The sequence below is a fragment of the Peromyscus eremicus genome, chromosome X, assembly GCF_949786415.1.
Source record: "Peromyscus eremicus chromosome X, PerEre_H2_v1, whole genome shotgun sequence".
In the NCBI taxonomy this organism is placed as follows: domain Eukaryota; kingdom Metazoa; phylum Chordata; class Mammalia; order Rodentia; family Cricetidae; genus Peromyscus; species Peromyscus eremicus.
The window spans coordinates 127,911,121-127,931,253 of NC_081439.1; the positions used below are offsets into that span (position 1 = coordinate 127,911,121).

Genomic DNA, 20,133 nt, shown 5'->3' on the forward strand with positions numbered 1-20,133 from the left:
TACCATTGGCTTGGACAACCTCAGCATTTAAACCACTTGAGTGAAGTAGGTAGTTATAAGTGATGTGTTTGCTCTTGTATAGTGAAATATATACTGTAGAAAAAATCTTCATAACTTAGTGAACAGATATTTCCTATCAACCTTCATAGTATTGCACAGCTATACAGGGATTAAAGAGCTACTCAGCTCACAAGAAAGACCAATGCATTTTAATATAGCAGAGCACAAAAAGTTCACTGATGAGATTTCAGACTTATTGAAGTTCACCTTCAAGAAACCACCACTGTGGCTGGAGAGATGGTTCAGTGGTTAAGAGCACCTACTGCTTTTGTAGAGGACCATATTTCAATTCCCAGTACCCACATCAGGTGGCTCACAACTGCCTGTAACTCCAGTCCACAGAATCTGATATCCTCTTCTGGCCTCCATGGGCATCGCACTCATATTCACAACCCACCCCCCAGACACACATACACATAATTTAAAATAAATGTTTTCAGAACAGAAAAGTAACCACCATGCATTGAGTTGCAGTGTGCTCTTGAATTCCCACCATTATCTGAAGGAGCTATTAAAACACTCATTTATTTTCTAACTATGTATCTCTGAAAAGCCAGGTATTCTTCATATACTTGAACTAAAACAATATACTACAATAGAATGAATGAAATGTGGATCTTATAATTTGCATTAACTTCTGTGAAGCAAGACACTTCATGTTTTGTAAACTTATAGAATTGATGCTACGTACTAAATATGTGAGGTTTAGAATGCAGTTTTGGAAATGAGTGGTTTTGGAGAATAAGATTTTTGTAAAATTGTAGTTGTATAGTATATAATGTGTTTACTATTGTTCTTTTAAAATAACAACTTTTTTGGTCTCCAATTTACATTTAAGATTCACTCTTTTTTAAAGATTTATTTATGTTTTTTTTTGTGTGTATGTGTGTATGGTGTTTTGTCTGTATGTAAATCTGCATACCAGAAGAGGGCATCAGATCCCATGGGAATACAATTATAGATGGTTGTGGGTTGCCATGTGGGTTCTGGGAACTGAACTCAGGACCTCTAGAAAAGCAGCCAGTGTTCTCAACCACTGAGCCATCCCTCTAGCCCCAAGAGTCACTCTTAAAGTTGAAAAGTCAATGTTTTTAAAAATTCACACAGAATTGTGCAGCATTCAATACTGTGTAAATTGAGAATGTTTTATTATTCACCTCATAATCATTAGCAGTCATTCACATTCCTCAGACTCAGAAACCACTATGAAGTATGTTGTTTGTATGAATTTGTTCTGTTAGCCTTCATACATGTATAGAGTATACTTTGTTCATATTCAGCCCTTTTATTGTCCTTTTTGCTGTCCCTTTTTTCCCTTTTCCCATTTCATACCTCCTTCATGTCATTTCTCTTCTACTTTCCACAAATGACAGAAAACATGTAACAGTTGTCTTTTGGAGTCTTGCGTATTTTACCTAACAGGATAATCTAAAATTCTATCAATTTTCTTGCAAATGACATAGTTTTATTCTTCGTTGTGGCCAAATAAGACTGCGTTGTGTATATATTCCACATTTTCTTTCTCTATTAATTCCCTTGATGGGTACCTTGGCTGATTCCATGATCTTACTATTGTTAATACTGACTGCCACAATAAACTTGGTTCTTCAGCTTATCTTATTAGAAGTTGATTTCAATTCTTTTGATTTTATACTCCATAGTACAGTTGGATCATATGGAAGTTCTATTTTTAAATATACTAATTTCCATAGTGGCTGGTCTTGTACATTCCCAATAGCAGTAAATAAGATCCCACTCACTGCATCATAACTAATATTTATTTTTATTTGTTTGAATTTGTTAGGGTTTTCTTGATGATAACCATTATGTCTGGAATGAGATAAAATCTCAATGTAGTTATGATTTGCTTTTCCCCTTTATCATGTATTCATTGGCTGCTTGTATTTCATTGTTTGAAATTATTGGTTCAGTTTATTGGTTCATGTATTAATTGGCTTATGTACTCCTAATGTTTTGAGTTTTTATATATTCTGGATATTAATACCAGAAGTTGAATGGCTGGCAAATATTTTCTCACATTTTGTAGGCTCTCTGTTCACTTAGTTATATATCTCTTTTACTGTGCAAAAACTTTTAAATTTAAAGCAATCTTATTTTTCTATCCTTGTTATAACTTCTTAGACTATTGGATTCTTTTTCTGGAAGTCATTGCTACTGACTATATCTTGAACTGTTCCATATGTTTTCATTTAGTAGTCTTAAAGTTTCAGATCTTTTGTTGAGGACTCAGCCATTTTAAGTTTATTTTTGTACAGGATGAGAAATATAGTTTCAGTTTTCTCCATATGGCTATCCAGTTTTCCTAGCACCATTTAACTGACTAGCTTTTATCCTTTTCATGTATTTGGCATCTTTGTCAAGAATCAGATGGCTCTAGCTGCATGGACTTATTTCTGAGTCCTCTGTTCTATTACATTGGTCTACATGTCTGCTTTTATGGTAGAACTATGTTACATTTGTTATATGTGGCTCTGTAATGTCATTTGAAATGAGGTATTATGGTACTTCAGCATTGCTAATATTGCCCAGACTTAATTTGTGTGTTTAGAGCCTTTTCTGTTTCATATAAATGTTAGGGTTATTTCTTTTCTATTTCTGTGAGGAATGTCATTGGAATTTTTAATGGGAATTGAGCATTGTATCTGGAGATTGCTTTTGGTAACATGGCCATTTTGACATTAGGAAATCTAACAACTCATAAACATTAGAAGTTTTTCCATCATCTAGTGTCAATAAGTGACAAGAAAGAAACTGTCTTTGATGCCACTTTTCCTGCTCTTCCCGGCTGCAGCTGCTTTCTGATAGGGAGGGGGACATATGCTAGGTGGCTAAGCAACCTCTGTCAGAGTGTGTAGTATTCGGTTAGTAAAAGCACTTTTGCTCAGAGTAATTGCTGAGGAGAAAATCTAGGAATAGCACCTGGCTGAGGAGGAATAAAAACTTAATTTGCACAAGAAAGAAGCTTGGCACCTATTGCCTGCCTGGCCTTGTAGGCAGTCTCCTTGGGTCAGTGGGAAGTAACTGCCTTAACTCAGTATCTAGCAAATGGCTAAAACATCATCCCAGGAATGTGAGCAGGAAATCTCTTAAGTTAGGGTCTTGTGTAAATAACCCAGGGTGAGAGTAAGGAGTTGAGGATTTAGTTGTTAGTGGTTCTTTTCTCTATCTGTGGGTGAGATGAGCTAATGTTTATTTCTCTGCGTTTGTCCTTGGAAAAAAGTATCTTTGCTGAAATACTTTTGTTTGGAGAGTGGCCCTGGCCAGATATATGTTAATGAAAAAAAAACACAGCTGGGGACAGTTATCCAATTACCCCAAATGTACAGGGAAAGTTGTGCCCAAGATTGAGATGCAATTGTGAGATTACATGTACACGTAACATGGAGATGCACGGTAAATGGATGGGGAGAATCATAGCTGTTATTGCACAAGAAGTTTACAATAAGAGACAGCCAGTTCATTCAAAAGGCAGTAATTCCATAATGCCTTGCATGATGGTTTCCTCTAACAGAACCCTTAGTTCTGATTGGTTGACCTTCTGAACTCTATTTTTAGTCACTGCTGTATACTCTCATGGACTTTTGCTACCAGCGGCTCTCAATAGGTAAGGTAAATCTTATTCCTGTTTTTATACTAAGGCTAGAATTAGAAGTGCTTGACAATGTAATATATTATTTCAAAGACATCTACCAAAGTTCTTTTCTATTTGTGATATGAGTGTGTGTATATATAGATGTAGCTGTAATTTACTCAGCCATTTAAAGTATTTTATATATGTACACTTAAATGTATCATATGAATATGACAAATAACTGTTCATTTTTCCTTTTGTGTGTTTTTTGTTTCTTTTAAATATTTTTGATTTATGCATATGTATACACTTGTGTAAATGTATACCACTAGTGTACTTATACCTATAGAGGTCAGAAGAGGGTGTCAGATCTGTTGTTCGAATCTTAGATGATCTTTTAATAAAAAACCCAGAGCCGGATATTGGGGTGAAACTTGAAAGATCAGAGAAGCAGAGCAAGCCACAGCCAACCTCATGTTGCCAACTCCAAGAATCCTCTGACTGAAATCCTCTGAGTCCTCACCCAAATGGTTCTCAGCTGAACTGCTTTAGTTCCTGTTTCCTAAAGCCTAACATACCTTTCCCCTCCCAGCCATGCCACTTCCTGGGATTAAAGTCATGAGTGCTTCCCAGTACTGGGATTAAAGGTGTGTGCCACCATTTCCTGGCTGTGTTTCCAGTGTTGCCTTGAACTCACAGAGATCCAGACGGATCTCTGCCTCCCGAGTGATAGGATTAAGGTTGTGTGCTACCACTGCCTGACCTCTGTGTCTAATCTAGTGTTCTGTCTTCTGATCCCCAGGCAAGTTTATTAGGGTACACAATATATCACTACACAGATCCACTGGGATTGGAGTGACAGGCAGTTGTGACACAACTTGTGTCCATGCTGAGAACCAAACTCAGATCCTCTAGAAAAGCAAGAAGTACTCTCAACTGCTTAGCCATCTCTCTAGCCCCGTTTCCTTTGTCTTTGAGACAGAATTTCATGATATTTTTTCAGGCTGGCTTGGAACTCACTATTTAGCCCAAGATGGCCTGGAAGTTACAGTGCTCCTTCTACCTCAGCTACTTAAATGCTGAGATTATAGATGTGAGCCACCATACTTGGCTATTTTTATTGTTATCAGGACATTAATGTCCAAAGGGATACCTTCTTGAGAATTGGATCAAAAAGTCAATGACAAGCCGGGCGTTGGTGGTGCACGCCTTTAATCCCAGCACTCCGGAGGCAGAGCCAGGCGGATCTCTGTGAGTTCAAGGCCAGCCTGGGCTACCAAGTGAGTTCCAGGAAAAGGCGCAAAGCTACGCAGAGAAACCCTGTCTCGAAAAACCAAAAAAAAAAAGTCAATGACAGAGCTTGACCTTATCCTAAACATGTCAACTTTCACCACTATCCATATTGTGGTATAACTAGTTCCTACTGCTTAAGATACTTCCTCATCCAATTTGTTTTTCTATCTGATAACCCTCCAATTACTTCTGAAGCTCTGTGGTCACCGCATCTCTTCTTCCTACTGCCTCAGTCAGATACCATACTTTCTTTTCCTAGCTCCCGTCTCACTTTGTCCATACCACCATTTACACAAATATTATACTGTATTTGAATTGCACCTTTCTGTGTGTAGAGTCCATCAGAAATCCTTTGGAAGCAGGAGACTTAATTACTTGCTTTTGTTTTCTCATCCCCGACACAATATGTTTTCTACATAGAACTTTTAAATAAATGATTGTTGAATTAGTGACTTTAAATATGTTTTTATTTATTTTATTTAATGTGTATGAGTGTTTTGCCTGCATGTATGTCTGTGCACCCTGTGTGTGTAGGGCCCTCAGAGGCCAGAAGAAGAGGTTTTACCCCCAGAAATGGAGTTATAGATAGTAGTTAGCTGCCTTTTAAGCACTGGGAACTGAACTTGTGTCCTCTGGAAAAGCAGCCAGTGGTCTTAACTGTTGAACCAGCCCTGAATTAGTGACTTTTTTATGAGCTGAATATGTTTCTGTTATTTCTCCTCATTTCATTATCAGCTATTTATTACAAATTAATTCTTTTTCATCATTTTGCTTTTCTCCTAGTAAATTCCTCATCTATGCCTGTCTGCTGCTGTTCTCTGTGCTACTGGCCCTTCGTTTGGATGGCATCATTCAGTGGAGCTACTGGGCTGTCTTTGCTCCAATATGGTTGTGGAAGTTAATGGTCATTGTTGGAGCATCGGTTGGAACCGGTGTTTGGGCACGAAATCCTCAATATCGGTAATACTGCTTTATAAAACCCACTGGTCTATATCTTGAGAGAACAAAATCTTGGTGGTTCTCACTAGAGATACCATAAGGACAATTTCTTCCTATTCAAGATTTTATGAACACTGCAGTTTTGCAAACATTTCTCATCAGTGTTTTAAAAACTTAGATGCTTGTTATGAATTTTCTTATAAAAACAGTGTGTTAGTTTAGGTGGTTTAGTGCCTAGATAGCCCACAGATGTAACCTCAAACATCCCAAATACAGAAATGCTATACCATTGCAGAATAAGAATCATGGAAACACTCTGTATGACTTCTCCACTTTACTTTTAGAACTAGGGTTCCCTTTCTCCTACTCTTCTAGTCCTGGGGTAAATTGGTCATGATGTCAGGGAGTGAGCTTGGTCCAAAGGCCATGAGTCCTTGAGATAGGAACTAGGGAATGAGGTAAACTGAGAATCAGATGTTATGAAAGAAGGCAGATCTTTGGGAGTCATGGAAGTGGAAGTAGCCTGGTGTGGCTGGATTCTATGGGAATCTCTCCCTTTCCTTTCTCAGAGAAAAGGGAGGCAAGGGAAGGAAGTGGAGAGAGAGGGCCATTATAAACCTCTATGAAGAAGATGAAGAATGCAGTAGTTCTTGATAGGACAATGAGGAAGGTAGACAGAGAGACAAACAGCTGTTTAAGGAAAAAAGTATAGAAGATGGGGCCACTTCAGCTTTAAAAATTCTTGATTATCAACTTTTAAGATAAGATAGGAAAAAAACAGGCAGTGGTGATGCATGTTTTTAATCCCGGCACTTGAGAGGCAGACCCAGCACTCGAGAGGCAGAGGCAGGTGGATCTCTATGAGTTCAAGGCCAGCCTGGTCTATAGAGTGAGTTCCAGGACAGCCAGGGCTACACAGAGAAACCTTATCTAGGAAAAGAAAAAAAGCTGTAGTTTAGACTGTGTAAAATGCATATCCCATAGGTATGTAGGACTTCAAAAAAGGCTATACACTAAGAATCATAGCAAATGAAGGACATTCTTGTGTGAATGTTTTTTTGTTTTGTTTTGAGATTGTAATATAATCTTTCAAGATTTTATTTTTTGAGGAAGAATTTCATTGTGTAGCCCTGGCTGTCCTGGAACTTACTTTGTAGACCAGGCTAGCCTCGAACTCACAGAGATCCACTTGCCTCTGCTTCCCGAATGCTGGGATTAAAAGCATGTAACACCACTGCTCAGCTATTTTTTATTTTTAATCATGTGCCTGTGTAAATGTATGCCCCGTGTATGAGGGTACCCGTAGAGGCCAGAAAAGGATGATAGATCCCCGGGGCTGAGTTATAGGTGGTTGTGAGCCACCCAGTGTGAGTGCTGAGAACTGAAGTTAAGTCTTCTGGAAGAATTGCAAGCACTCTTAAACACTGCACCATCTGTCCAGCCCCGATCTGTAGTTGTAGATCTATCTCTTTTTTATGACAAAAATTTCAGATATCTAATATTTGTTTCTCAAAAACAAATTAACTAATTGATACTGAAAAGTTATACACATCTTTTCTCTGTTTTGATACTTTTCAAGTAAGGAAAGAAATTTTGTTTATAGCTGGCTAGATGCATGTTATACACAGGTATAGTCATTCCCCTGTGACCATTAATCAGCAGTATGCTAGTGAGTCCTACAGGAATTACCTATGACTGTTTTTTCTCTTTGTCCTAATTTCTAGAATATTTATCACCCATAGGGCAAGTGTGTCAGGAATAGTTATCTGTATTTGGAATGAAAATTTTAGGCCTTTAAAAATGCATTATAAGCATTTTCAATTTTAATTTATTAAAAGTTTATGTTTATGTTTATACAGCTAATTAAACTTATTTTGTTAGAGCACAACTTTAACTTTAATTTGCAGGTTTTAATTCATTATTATACTGGAATAAAGATTAATGAAAGACTTTTATTACTTTTTTATTTGCATTTTAAAGTAGCATCTAAGAAAAATGGCATATCTACTTGAATGTAACCTATACTTGCAGATGAAGCTAAAGTTATATTTCTAGTATTGTATGAAATGTGATTTGTATTGTTTTTAATTCAATGAGAAGTGAAGATCATGAGACTTGAGATACCAGAAGTTTTTTACAACAGAAGTAATTAATAGAATAATCTTGGACGTAACTTTTATAGTTGAGTTTAAAGTTATAAACATAAGTGTTCCTGGATGTTTGAAAGATTCTATATTAAAGATAGGTTTAAGAGCTCTCTACTTCATCTTTGTGTTTTTTCATATTTACAGTTGAAATTCAGAATGTGAATTGAGTTGGTATTTGCTGTGGACTTTTTCCTTGTACTCAGGATTCTGAACTGTGTTTTTTCTTTCTTTTCTTCTCCTTCTATCCCCTTTTAGAGCAGAAGGAGAAACATGTGTGGAATTTAAAGCCATGTTGATTGCTGTGGGAATCCATTTGCTCCTGCTGATGTTTGAAGTTCTGGTCTGTGACAGGATTGAGAGAGGAAGCCATTTCTGGCTTCTGGTCTTCATGCCATTGTTCTTTGTTTCCCCAGTGTCTGTTGCAGCATGTGTCTGGGGCTTTCGGCATGACAGGTCACTAGAGGTGAGATCTGTGTATTTAATCATGTTTTTAAAATAGTTACTCTAATGTCAGTCCCTTACCCTAGGTAAGAAACAGACTAATCCTTAACTCTAAGTTGTGGTTTATAAGGGAACAAATGTCTTCAGCTTTCTCCTAGCTTTCTGTCTTATAAGCTACCTGTGTCTGTCTGCCCGGTCCCGCGGGTCAGGTTATTTGATGAGACCCGAGGAGGCACCTCCTGAAAGATCAATGGGGGCGAGAGAGAAAGGAGACCAGGCGCGTAAAGGAAGACAGAGACATTCTGAGTTGCGTCGAGGTCTTGTTTATTGACTGGGTATTGAGGCTTATAAACAGGGCTTCAGGCAGGGAGGGGGAACAGGGGAAGCACGGAGAGAAGGATGGAAAATTCCTAAGGGAGGATGAGGTCACTTTGGTCCCAGGCCCCTGCAGCTGGCTGATTAGCAGGTACTCCAGGAAGTTGTACAGCCCGCGGTTAGGCCAGGAACTTCCTGCCTTTGTAAGGCTTGATAAAGTAAGGACGCCGCTGTCCGGAATCGGTCCCCAACAGTTCCCCCTCTTTTCTCAAAAATGGATCAAGTCCATGTGATCGGGGTGGCTAAGGTCTGAGAGAGTCCCTGTCTTAGGCTACACAGGGGGCTTCCCACGCTCGGCAGCGTGCCGTGTTGAGCCGGTCTCGGGTGACCTCTGTATGCTGTTGTCTCCGGCGTGGGCCCTGTACTATTCCCGTCATTGAGTACCCTCTAGCAGGACCGTGGGGACATTAGGGCCTTAGGACACTGAATCTGAGTCCTTGATGGGGCTCCTAGCCGGCCTCCTCGGAATCTACTCTGTGATAATGAATCGAGACGTGTCGTTGTAAGGCCGAATCAATCTGATTTTTGATAAACTGAGTCAACCGCTGAAAGGCCCAGGGACCAAAGGCCAAACCACCCGTGCTGATTTTCAAACTCCCTTTTTCTTTGAGCCAGCCTTTCCCTTAATTTTTTCATTGATTCCCTGACAATACCAGTATGGTCGGCATAAAAGCAGCATTCTCCCTTCAAGGCTGCACATAATCCCCCCTCCTTTAAAAAATAGTAAATCCAGACCTCTTATGAGCGAGGTTAAAGATTTCTCCAGAGCAGAAATGGATCTTTCTATGGCCTCTAGGTCAGTAGTCATAGCCATTTGTAACTGCATAAGGTGGTTGCTCTGCACGAGAGCAGTAGTTCCTGTACCAATTCCTGCAGTGATGCCCCCAATACCTAACAAGAGGGCAATAGTCATAGACACAGGTTCTCGAGTGTATCTGCCTCTCTGCTCAAAGAATTTCATATCGGAGACTAATTGGACCAGAACATAAGAGTTTTTCTATTATCAATGGCAAAGCGAGCTTCCCCTTATTCAGTTTTTGCCATCTGCAAGTGTGTTATGGGTTCAGAGGTGGATATTGGAATTCTAGCATCCTCAGTTTAGTGGTACCCAGACATGAATCATCATTTAGTTAAGACATCAATGATATAAGAGCCAACAGTAATTAGCAGAAGCACAGGGCCAAAAGCCTTGTGATGGCTGACAGAGTTCCTTATCCTCAAGGAACCTGGAACTTTATCTCTGGTTCCCTATGACAAGAAATTCCCTTTTGATCTAACATTCCAGGGTGGGAGGGAAACAGGGACGATGTTTTCTCTTCTATAATTACTTCCTGCTGACATTGGGACGTTGTTATCAAGGTCCTGGAAAGCCAAAATGTTAGTCAAAGACAAGAGGGAACGTTTTATTGACCAGCTGAAGAGATGGTATGCGTATCGGCTGAATTGGTCCATATCAGCTTTCAGCAAGTTCAGGGCTCATAGTCATTTGCAGTAGGTTGTCACCAGCAAATGATGCTTGGATGTATCTGTCAGCCAAGTGGAAACCTCTTGAGATAGATATAAACTAGGAACAGGAGTTAAAACTTATGAACTCATTTGGAACTTTTAGACCCATAGTCTTAGTAATTGTAGTATTATCAATTTGCCCTGAAATCCATAGTGTCTTTTCTATCTAGAGAACCAAGTATAGATTGGACTGAAATTTCCTTGGCCCAATGAAAAGCATCTGTAAGTCTATATTTAGAACCTGTTTATCTTTTTTAAAGAGACATATTAGCTTTAATTAATTAATCCATTGATCAATCAATTACTAAGCTGAGAAAGCTATAGCTAGTCCAGTAATCAATGTCATCAAAGATCTGAGAAGGATAAACTTTACCTGAGTGCAGACTTTTAAGTCTATTTAAAAAAACAACATAGACTATCCATTACCCAGACTGTCATCATCCCAGGCTCCTATAGTCTTCATAGTGTTGGCAGGACAGGTGTCAGGACAGCATTGTCCACAATTCAGGTGGCATCTTCTTGTGGTTGTTTCATATCTTCTTTGGAGACCTTGGGAGTCATTGCTAGGAGCTGGGGAGCTCGGAGTCTCTGTTTGCTATAGTAAGCTTTTTATCAAATACTGTAAATGCCATATTTAACAGATCTTTGACAGGTTTGAGGACCATTATTTATTAAATGTATCTGAGCCAAACAAATCTAGGCCTAATCTTGAAAATATCTCTAAGTTTGGTAACAATAACCAGGCCAATTTGTTCTCCTATAGATATATTAGTCAAATATACCTCTTAGTTCTTTTTGGTTTTTTTTATTTAAATAGAACAGTTTATGCTTTAAACTAGTATCTGAATAGCCAGATGACTAGTATTAACTTGTATTCCTTAACACAAAGGACATGCAAACTCAGACATTCAAAACCAAACATACATGTGGCCACATTTTTCATTCATACCTGTAGAGTAGACAGACATTTTTACAACTATGACCCTTTGGAGTCTCAATGTAACAGCAGAATAGCAAGACAAAGAAATCTGAAACATGTTTCATTTTTTTTTATATATATCTCAAGTCATTTTTTATAAAAACATTATATTTTATCTTAACCAACAATAATTTGAAACCAATTCTCTTAAATGATGGCAAGTATTTGTAACCCACTGAGCTCAAATGACCAAAACCCATTGTTACAGAATGCAAAAAGCAAGGTTTATTCAGATGAAGTCAAAGTTTACAAGCCACGGCAGGGGGCTCTTTCCAAATCTCTCACACACAGCAGGGAGATTGGAAGGAGCGCACCCTTTCTTTGTGAGGCTAGTTCTTAAAGACACAGACCACATAATTCATCTCTCACAGCCTGCCTTCCTTCTTTCTGGTTCACATCAGTAATTTTTTATGTTATCTTTATTTCTTGTTTGTTAAACAACCGTGTCTAGGAGTTTTACGAGCTGTCTCTGGGGTTCGAGAAGTTTGGGATGTTTTATGACCACTTAGCCTCTGCCAGATGGTCATATATTTTGACTCTGTGTTTTTCTAAGTTTCTGTAGCTGATAAAGCCACCTGGGAAAAGGGGTCTAACTTCTTATCTACACTTAGGAATCCTGGTTTAGGCTCCTCTTTGTCTGTAGGGGATAGAGGAAGGGGGGTTATTGAGGTTTCACACCATGTAAATTTTTATATTTCCTGTGGAAACAAAAGCATAATTTTCCCAGTATCTTGAACTGGTAATTTAACATTTCTTTTTAAGCAATACCAGGACAGAGAAGGGTTAACAAAAGAAGCTGCTGGCCAGCAGAAGAGACCTTGAAGTTATCACAGTAAAGGAAGAGAGGGTCAGATTCTCTCTTTAGTGTTCACACAGTTTTTGTCAATTGCAGGCAGTTCCCCATTGCCCTGTCCAAAGCTCCCATCTTTGCCCGCCTGTACCGAGAGCACGCACCTCCACCCTCGTGAGAGCAGCCAGCTGGCTGCAGTCCTGATAGCAAGAAAGCTAGGGAGGGACGGAGATGGCCTTTGTTATGCCTCTCTTTCCTCCTCTTCCTCTAGGAAAATAAGGGAGGTTAGCAGACAGAAACAAATAACATCTACACAGACAATCCAAGAACTGGAACATCAGCACTGAGACAACGGCCTCATTCACAGCCAGCAAGCCCCTCTAGCAGTATGCAAGCCCCATCTGGCAGGAGCTACCTGTTTATCTCAGTTCAATCGGGGAGTGGGGATGGGGAACTCAGTTCCCTCTATTGTGGCTCACACATCCTTCCAGTGGGCTAGGCAAAGGTCTAGTAGAGAAGAAGGGAACTGTTCCATAGCGTCCGTCACAGTCAAGTCAACAATGAGAACAATTAATACATTACACACAAGACCACGGGCACACGAAAAAACTTTGCCCCAACAAAACAACCAACAAAGCTCCAAGAACAATGACAGCCTGATGTGCTCTGGGGGGGGGGTGGTAACCCTCCAGGCTCAATCACATCAAAAACAATCCAGACTCGAGGATCTCTGTCCTTGATCATACAGACATCAGGGGGCTTCCACATCCCTGTCAGACATGTACCTTTTTTTCTTGTAAGAGAAGGAGAGAGTAAAGTAACAATGATCACAACAAAACATACAAAAAACCCACAAAATGGCTCTGACAATTTCCTGGGACAAAATACAAAGTGGCACTTCCTCCCACCATGGGGGAAGATACCCAAAGATGCTCCTAAACCAAATCGTCACCTCTGAGGTGGCCTTAGGGCTCTGGGACGTCTCCCTTCGCCGCCAGGTTCACTGTCTGGACACGTCTGCCCCAGTGAGAGCCTGCAAAGTACAAATCGATGGACCAGTACAAAACAAAAGTCCATAAAAACTAATAAAGGCGTCGGGGACATTTTCCCCGTCTCTGATTAATTTGTTAATATCTTTTCCAACCTTGTTCCAAGTCAGAGGGTGAATTCCTGGTCCATTAATCACTAACCAGGGACATTTCTCCTCCACATATTGGAAGAATTTTATCAAATCCTTTTTCTTAACTCTTATTCCTCTCTCCCTAAGATTACCTTTTCATCTCCTTTAGAAAAACAGCCTCTTTAGATAAATTTTTGCCCATGATCGATGGGACGACACACTTACCTCAAGACTCTCCCGCGTTGCACGAGTGATGCAGTCCGGGTGTCTCTATCCTGATCCTCTCCGGGGCCCCTTCTGTTGTCCGTCGTCGTCCGGCAGGTCACCATGCCTCGAGCCCCACGTTCGGGCGCCACTTGCCCGGTCCCGCGGGTCAGGTTATTTGATGAGACCCGAGGAGGCACCTCCTGAAAGATCAATGGGGGCGAGAGAGAAAGGAGACCAGGCGCGTAAAGGAAGACAGAGACATTCTGAGTTGCGTCGAGGTCTTGTTTATTGACTGGGTATTGAGGCTTATAAACAGGGCTTCAGGCAGGGAGGGGGAACAGGGGAAGCACGGAGAGAAGGATGGAAAATTCCTAAGGGAGGATGAGGTCACTTTGGTCCCAGGCCCCTGCAGCTGGCTGATTAGCAGGTACTCCAGGAAGTTGTACAGCCCGCGGTTAGGCCAGGAACTTCCTGCCTTTGTAAGGCTTGATAAAGTAAGGACGCCGCTGTCCGGAATCGGTCCCCAACATCTATCAGTCTTGTGAAATAACCAATAGGACTGATAGAGATATAGACACAAAGAGAGAGATTTTAGGGAATGGATCCACATGGTTGCGGAGCTGGCAAATATGAACAGACAGGCAGGCTGGGGACTCAGCAGGAGTTGACACTCCAGATTAGAGGCTGACTTTCTTTCTTTCCAGGAAACCTCAGACTTTGCATTTAAAGCCTCCAACTGTGGATAAGGGCCACTTACCCTACAGTATTGAGAATAATCTCCTTTAAAAACTTGATGCTGTCACAGCAACACATACCCTGGTATTTAATTAAATAACTGGTATAATAGTCCATCTGAATTAATACATAAAATTTAACTCTCTCACTACCTAATCCCCTATGATGTCACTCCTTAGCTGTCATCCAATTGGCTTGTCCTGATATGCCCATGTGTTATTTATTCTTTCAGCAAATATTTTTTTCAAGTATCTATATATGCAAGCCCTTTAGGCCCAAGAAGAGGAGATATAGAATTAAATTAAAATACTAAGACTGGTAATAGTAATAGTGAAAACAATTGTAGAGGATATTCATAGTATTCTTAATCTGACTGGGCCAAGCATTTGGATGGTCACTTCATAAATAGCAGCAACTTAGTAAACGTTTACAACAACCTTATGAGAGAGGTGCAGTTGTTTTCCTGAGAAGGATAATTTATTCATGGCTACACATTAAGGAGAAGGGCCAGAATTCCATTTCAGTCAGCCCAATCCAAAGTCAGAGCATTTAACTACAAAGGAACTGAGGCCCAAAGCAATGTGCTAACAGATTTAGAGGACAATGGGAAATGATAGAAACCTGCCCATACACATACACACTTCTTATCTGAATTTCATTTTTCCATGGCTTTAGTTACTTGTAGTTAGCTGTGGTCTGAAAATGTAATATCATAAAATAAGATGTTTGGGAGAAAGATAAAAGATCACATGAATGCTACCTTGATTATAGTATTTTGTTAGAGTTCTGTTTAGTGATTATTGTTGTTAACCTCTTACTATTACTAATTATAGATTAAACTTTTATCATAGGTATGTGTACATTTGGAATAAAACAATACATAAAAGGTTTAGTATTGTCTGCAGTTTTGGACATCTACAGGGAATTGTAGAGCATATCCCCCACAGATAAATTACAGAGTGTGACTGCAAATGTCTTGTTTTGACCTGTGCAGGTAAAAAGGAGACTGCAGCTCATCTGGAAGGAACATAAAGGATTGGAAGCTGAACCTAGGTGTAGGTTTAAAAGAAAAGTCCCAAGAGAGAGGAATAGTGATAGAGCTAGGCCACAGGAACAGTACATAGAGTATCAAGAAAGACTTGGTTTTGATGGATGGGGATCTTACTATTATAGAAGTGGTGAAAATCCATGGAGTGAGTGTGGCTGGTAGAGACAGGTACACTGTGGTGGGAGAGTACCTTTCTCAGCTCACTTTTACATTCTCTGTTGTTCCTAACAACCTTCAGTAAACCCAACCACTTCTTTTTTGTATTACTTGCCTCAGGCTGCTTACCAGAGACTGCTGAAAAAAGTCCCCTGATTGATGGATAAAACCATCATAGGTTTATCGTCTGCAGCTTCAGCCAGATATTGGGTTAACAGGGCTAGCGCATTCTCGACCTCAGAGAGTAAATATTGATTTGTGGTTAGAAATGGAGAAAGCTGTGTTCTCATTATGGGTAAAACACAGGTATGCACACAGTATATTATCTACAAAATATATACAGCAGTAAAATTTCATGAGAGGTACACCTAGGAAACAAATGTAACAGTGGTTCTTAGAGTTGGGGAGTCAATATGGAAGCAATAGATCTAAGTGGTGCAGTCTAGTACCATCTGTTTGTGCATATGACCTCTAATTTCCCAGAGATAGTTGAGGCTTTGCCCTTTTTAAAAACCTCCATGTTCTCCATCTTCTCTCTTTGCAGGCCTGTCTCCTCAGCATTTGTTCTGGAAGTTGGCCACACTTATCCCAGAAACTTTGCACTTTGTGCCCTCTCTCTCTGTCTCTCTGTCTCTGTCTCTGTCTCTCTGTCTCTGTCTCTCTCTCTGTCTCTCTCTCTCATATCTGATAGAAAAAGGAAGTTGTCAAGTTTTTTCTTTCTACTTACAAAGCAGCTCTTCCATACTACTCTGTTTCCAATGCCTTATTCCTTACTTAATCTATACTTACTCAGCCCTACTCCACATTCTCCAGGACCTGGCACAAGTGCCTGGGGCCCAGTACAGTAGGTTCCTTTCAGTAATTTATCTTTTCAGACCACTGACCACTGTATGTTAGCTTTTGCACCTCAGTGGCCAAAATACCTCAGAGAGACAGTTTAAAAAAAAAGAATTAAAATGTGACGAAGTAATTAACCTTCCAGAAGAACTTTTTCATCATTCAGTCTTTAGAATAGATATTGCTGGCAGCTTTTAGTGATATTTACAGTGAGAATTGAGAGCAAAAGGCAGAACAAAAAGGGTTGAAAAAACCCTACAGTTAGGGTTTTGTACTAGTTATTTTTCTGTTGCTATGATAGCACCCTGACCAAGGCAACTCATAGACGAGTTTATAAAGGAAAGCATTTAATTAGGGACTCATTTACATTTCAGAGGTTAGTCCATTATCATCATGGTGGGGAGGATGGTGGCATGTTCAGATGGATAAGAATCCATGATGACAGAGACAGGAGGCGTGATGGCAAGAGCAGGAAGCTGAGATGTCACATGCTCAATTTCAGTCATGAAGCATAGAGAGAAAATTAGAAGAAGCAGGAGGCTTTTAATCTCAGATCTTATCCCCAGTGACATCCTCCCTCCAGCAGGGCTATACCTCCTAAACTTACTAAGACAGTACCATAAACTGGGGACCAAATGTTCAAATGCGTGAGACTATGAGGGGCATTTCTCATTCAAACCACTATGGATGTAAAAGGCCATGTGAAGTTGAGGGCTTTGTAGGAATTACAGTTTCAGTGGTATAAAATTACAAACTCATTTGAAAGATTTTTCTTTCTTTTTCTTTTTCTTTTTTTTTTCCATCCAGGTATTTAGTGGCTGCTGTAGCCATGGTGTGAGCAGTGGTAGACCTTGGTGTCATCCACATATTGCTAATTTTGAAGGCAGAATGCAGGAGTTACAAAGTCACAAAGGATTCTACTCATATTTCCAAAAAAAAAAAAAAAAGCCTGTGGTGCCTGGTGATATGTGCCAGTGTCAGAATCCCAGCAAACAGCCCCTGGTTAGGACAATGTGCAAAGCTATGAGAGGGAAGCCAAAATTCAGTGGAGACCCCAAGATGTCAGATATACCAAGAATGTGGAATATCTGTCAAGGAAAGCTATGGAAAATGAGGAGAGAGGTTTTCATAGAGATATAAAGGAGAAGCTAGGACCTGCCAGTGGGCTCCATGTTGAGAGAGTATAAGGGAGCTTATTCCAGGCATACTAAATAATAGAGGTGAGAGAAACTGGTCAACCAAGTCAACCCCAGAGTACCCAAGATGTTCCTAGACTAGAAATAGGAGAGAAATATAGAAGCTAGGGAATGGGAGACGTTGCACAAAAATAGCCTGAACAGGGACTACATCTTCATCTCTCAAACTGTGCACTGCTCAGCGATGACTCACTGATTAAGTGCTTGCTGGGAAAGATTAAGGACCTGAGTTCACATGCTGTCTAAGTATTCCATTGCTGTGAAGAGACACCATGACCAAGACAACTCTTATAAAGTAAAGCATTTAATTAGGGACTCACAGTTCAGATCATCATGGTGAAGAGTATGGTGACATGCATGCAGGTGTGGTGTGGAGAAGGAGCGGAGAACTCTCCATCCAGATCCAGAAGTGTGCGGGGAGACAGACAGACAGATGGAATAGGCCTGGCCAAATAAAATAAAATAAAATAAAATAAAATAAAATAAAATAAAATAAAATAAAATAATAAAATAAAATAAAATAAAATAAAATAAAATAAAATAAAAAATAAAAAAATAAAATAAAAAAATAAAATAAAATATAAAATAAAATAAATATAAAATAAAATAAAATAAAAAACCAAAAAAAAAAAAAAACCAAATCCCTCAAATCCCACCCCCATCCAGTAATATACTTCCTCCAACAAGGCCATACCTCCCAATCCTTGTAATCCTTTGAAACAGTTCCACTCCTTGGTGACTAAACATTCAAATATATAAGCCTATAGGGGCCTTCTTATTCAAAACCACTGCAGATCCCTAGAATCCATGCAAAAGCCAGACCTAGAGGCATATGCCTGGAATCGCAGTGCAAGGAGGCAGAAATAGGCAGCTCCTGAGGGCCTTGCTGTCTAACTAATCTAGGCAGTAGGTTAGCTTACAGGTTTTATAAGAGACCCTGTCTCACAAAATAAAGTAGGAGCCTGATATGGTGGCACACACCTTTAATCCTGGTACTCAGGAGGCAGAGAGCAGATAGATCTCTGAGGCCAACCTGTTCTACATAGTGAGTTCCAGGCCAGCCAGGGCAACACAGTGAGACCCTGTCTCCAAATAAATAAGTAAATAAATGAATTGGATGGAGAAGTTAAGTAACCGAGGAAGATATCCAATGTCAACCTCTGGACTCCATATGTACCATGTGAGTGAGTCCTCTTGCATACATACATACATACACACACACACACACACACACACACACACACACACACACACACACATATGCATGCACACACAGTAAAGAATTTCTTATAAACATGCACTGAGGTGCTCTCATCATCCTAGTGAACTCAGTGCACCAGGAAAACTGACTGATACCTGTACCATGCACACTCCTAGCTTGAAATTGAAATTGAAAAACTCCTAGTTTGTAGTTTTTCCCCTTATTTTACACTGTATTACCTGTATCAGTGCAACAATATAAAAGCAGAATTTTTAGCAGTTGTTATGACTAAAAGCTGGTATTATTGGAAGATCTGGGTGAAGAGCTGGTAGAGAGCTCTCTAGATTAAAAATATGTTTATAGACAAGGGCGAAATCTGTTACCAGAAGAAAGCAGCCTGGGGACCTTTGAGTGCAAAGGGTCATCCATCATCAAGAGACTAGAGCTATGGAATTGGTTTTTGGAGAGTTGGTGAAAAAAATGGGCCGGATTTAGAAAGTCATAATGTAAATGCAGAGTAAGTAAGGCCTTCATCAGAAGGTTGGCTGGGAGAATGGGCAGAATGTGATGATTGAATATGAGAATGTGGACACCACAACTGGCTACTGTGTTGTCTTACAGTGATGAAAAAGGGAGGGACAGGGTTCAGGAGACAGTGAGCTCAGTTTAATGGCAGGTGCTTTGTAGATGCAAGTTTCGCTGGTCCTGCCTTGCCCTGTGGTCCTAGCAAATCTCTCCTACCTGCGGTCCTGCAGCCACTTATAAAATAATCACTCAGAGGCTTATATTAATTCCAAACTGTTTGGTCTGTGGCTCAGGCTTCTTACTTGCTAGTGCTTGCATCTTAAGTTAACCCATTTCTATGAATCTATGTATCGCCACATGGCCAGTGACTTACTGGTACTTCTATAACTTGCTTCTCCTGGCTGCAGCTTGCAGCCTCTCCTCTGACCCCACCTTTCTCCTCCCTATAATCTTGCTTGGATTTCCTGGCTAGCTATAACCTGTCTTGCCGTAGGCCATAGCAGCTTCTTTATTAACCAATGGTAGCAACACATATTCACAACATACAGAAAGATCATCCCACAACAGTGCTTTTAGGAGAGTCATGTGGCACCTGCACACTGGACCTGTTGTACAGAATTAAGGCTAACTTGCAGGCAGATTTCAGAACCAGTCACTAGGCAATATGGTAAGCTGCAGTGTTGCTTAAACTTTTCCCCACCCCAGGTGGTGTGAATGAGTGTTTATGTGTGATTCACTAGTAGGGATCTAGTTTGGGGTACTAGAAATGTAGCCATGTAAGGAATGGAAAGGGAGTCTAAGAAGAAATCTCTGAGTACTCACAGGATATCAAGACTGTACAGTAGGATTCTTGAAACTCAGATAGTAGTACAAGAAAGAAGGATTGGCCAACCATAAACCATTCTTCAAATATCCCAGTAAGATGCGGATACAAATATTCTGCCTATTGGTACTGAGGGCCTTTGTGAAGGCAGTTTCCTTGAGGG

The 20,133-nt window shown here is 40.1% G+C and overlaps 1 protein-coding gene across 1 annotated transcript in view; it reads left to right on the plus strand.

Moving 5' to 3' along the window:
* Nucleotides 1-20,133, plus strand: part of Tmem185a (transmembrane protein 185A) — a 40,264-nt gene that overhangs the window by 11,478 nt on the left and 8,653 nt on the right. Inside the window, exons 2-3 of the mRNA XM_059250780.1 lie at nucleotides 5,729-5,905; nucleotides 8,287-8,494. Of these exons, the coding sequence (XP_059106763.1) occupies nucleotides 5,729-5,905; nucleotides 8,287-8,494 (385 nt within the window). The remainder of the gene's footprint in view (nucleotides 1-5,728; nucleotides 5,906-8,286; nucleotides 8,495-20,133) is intronic.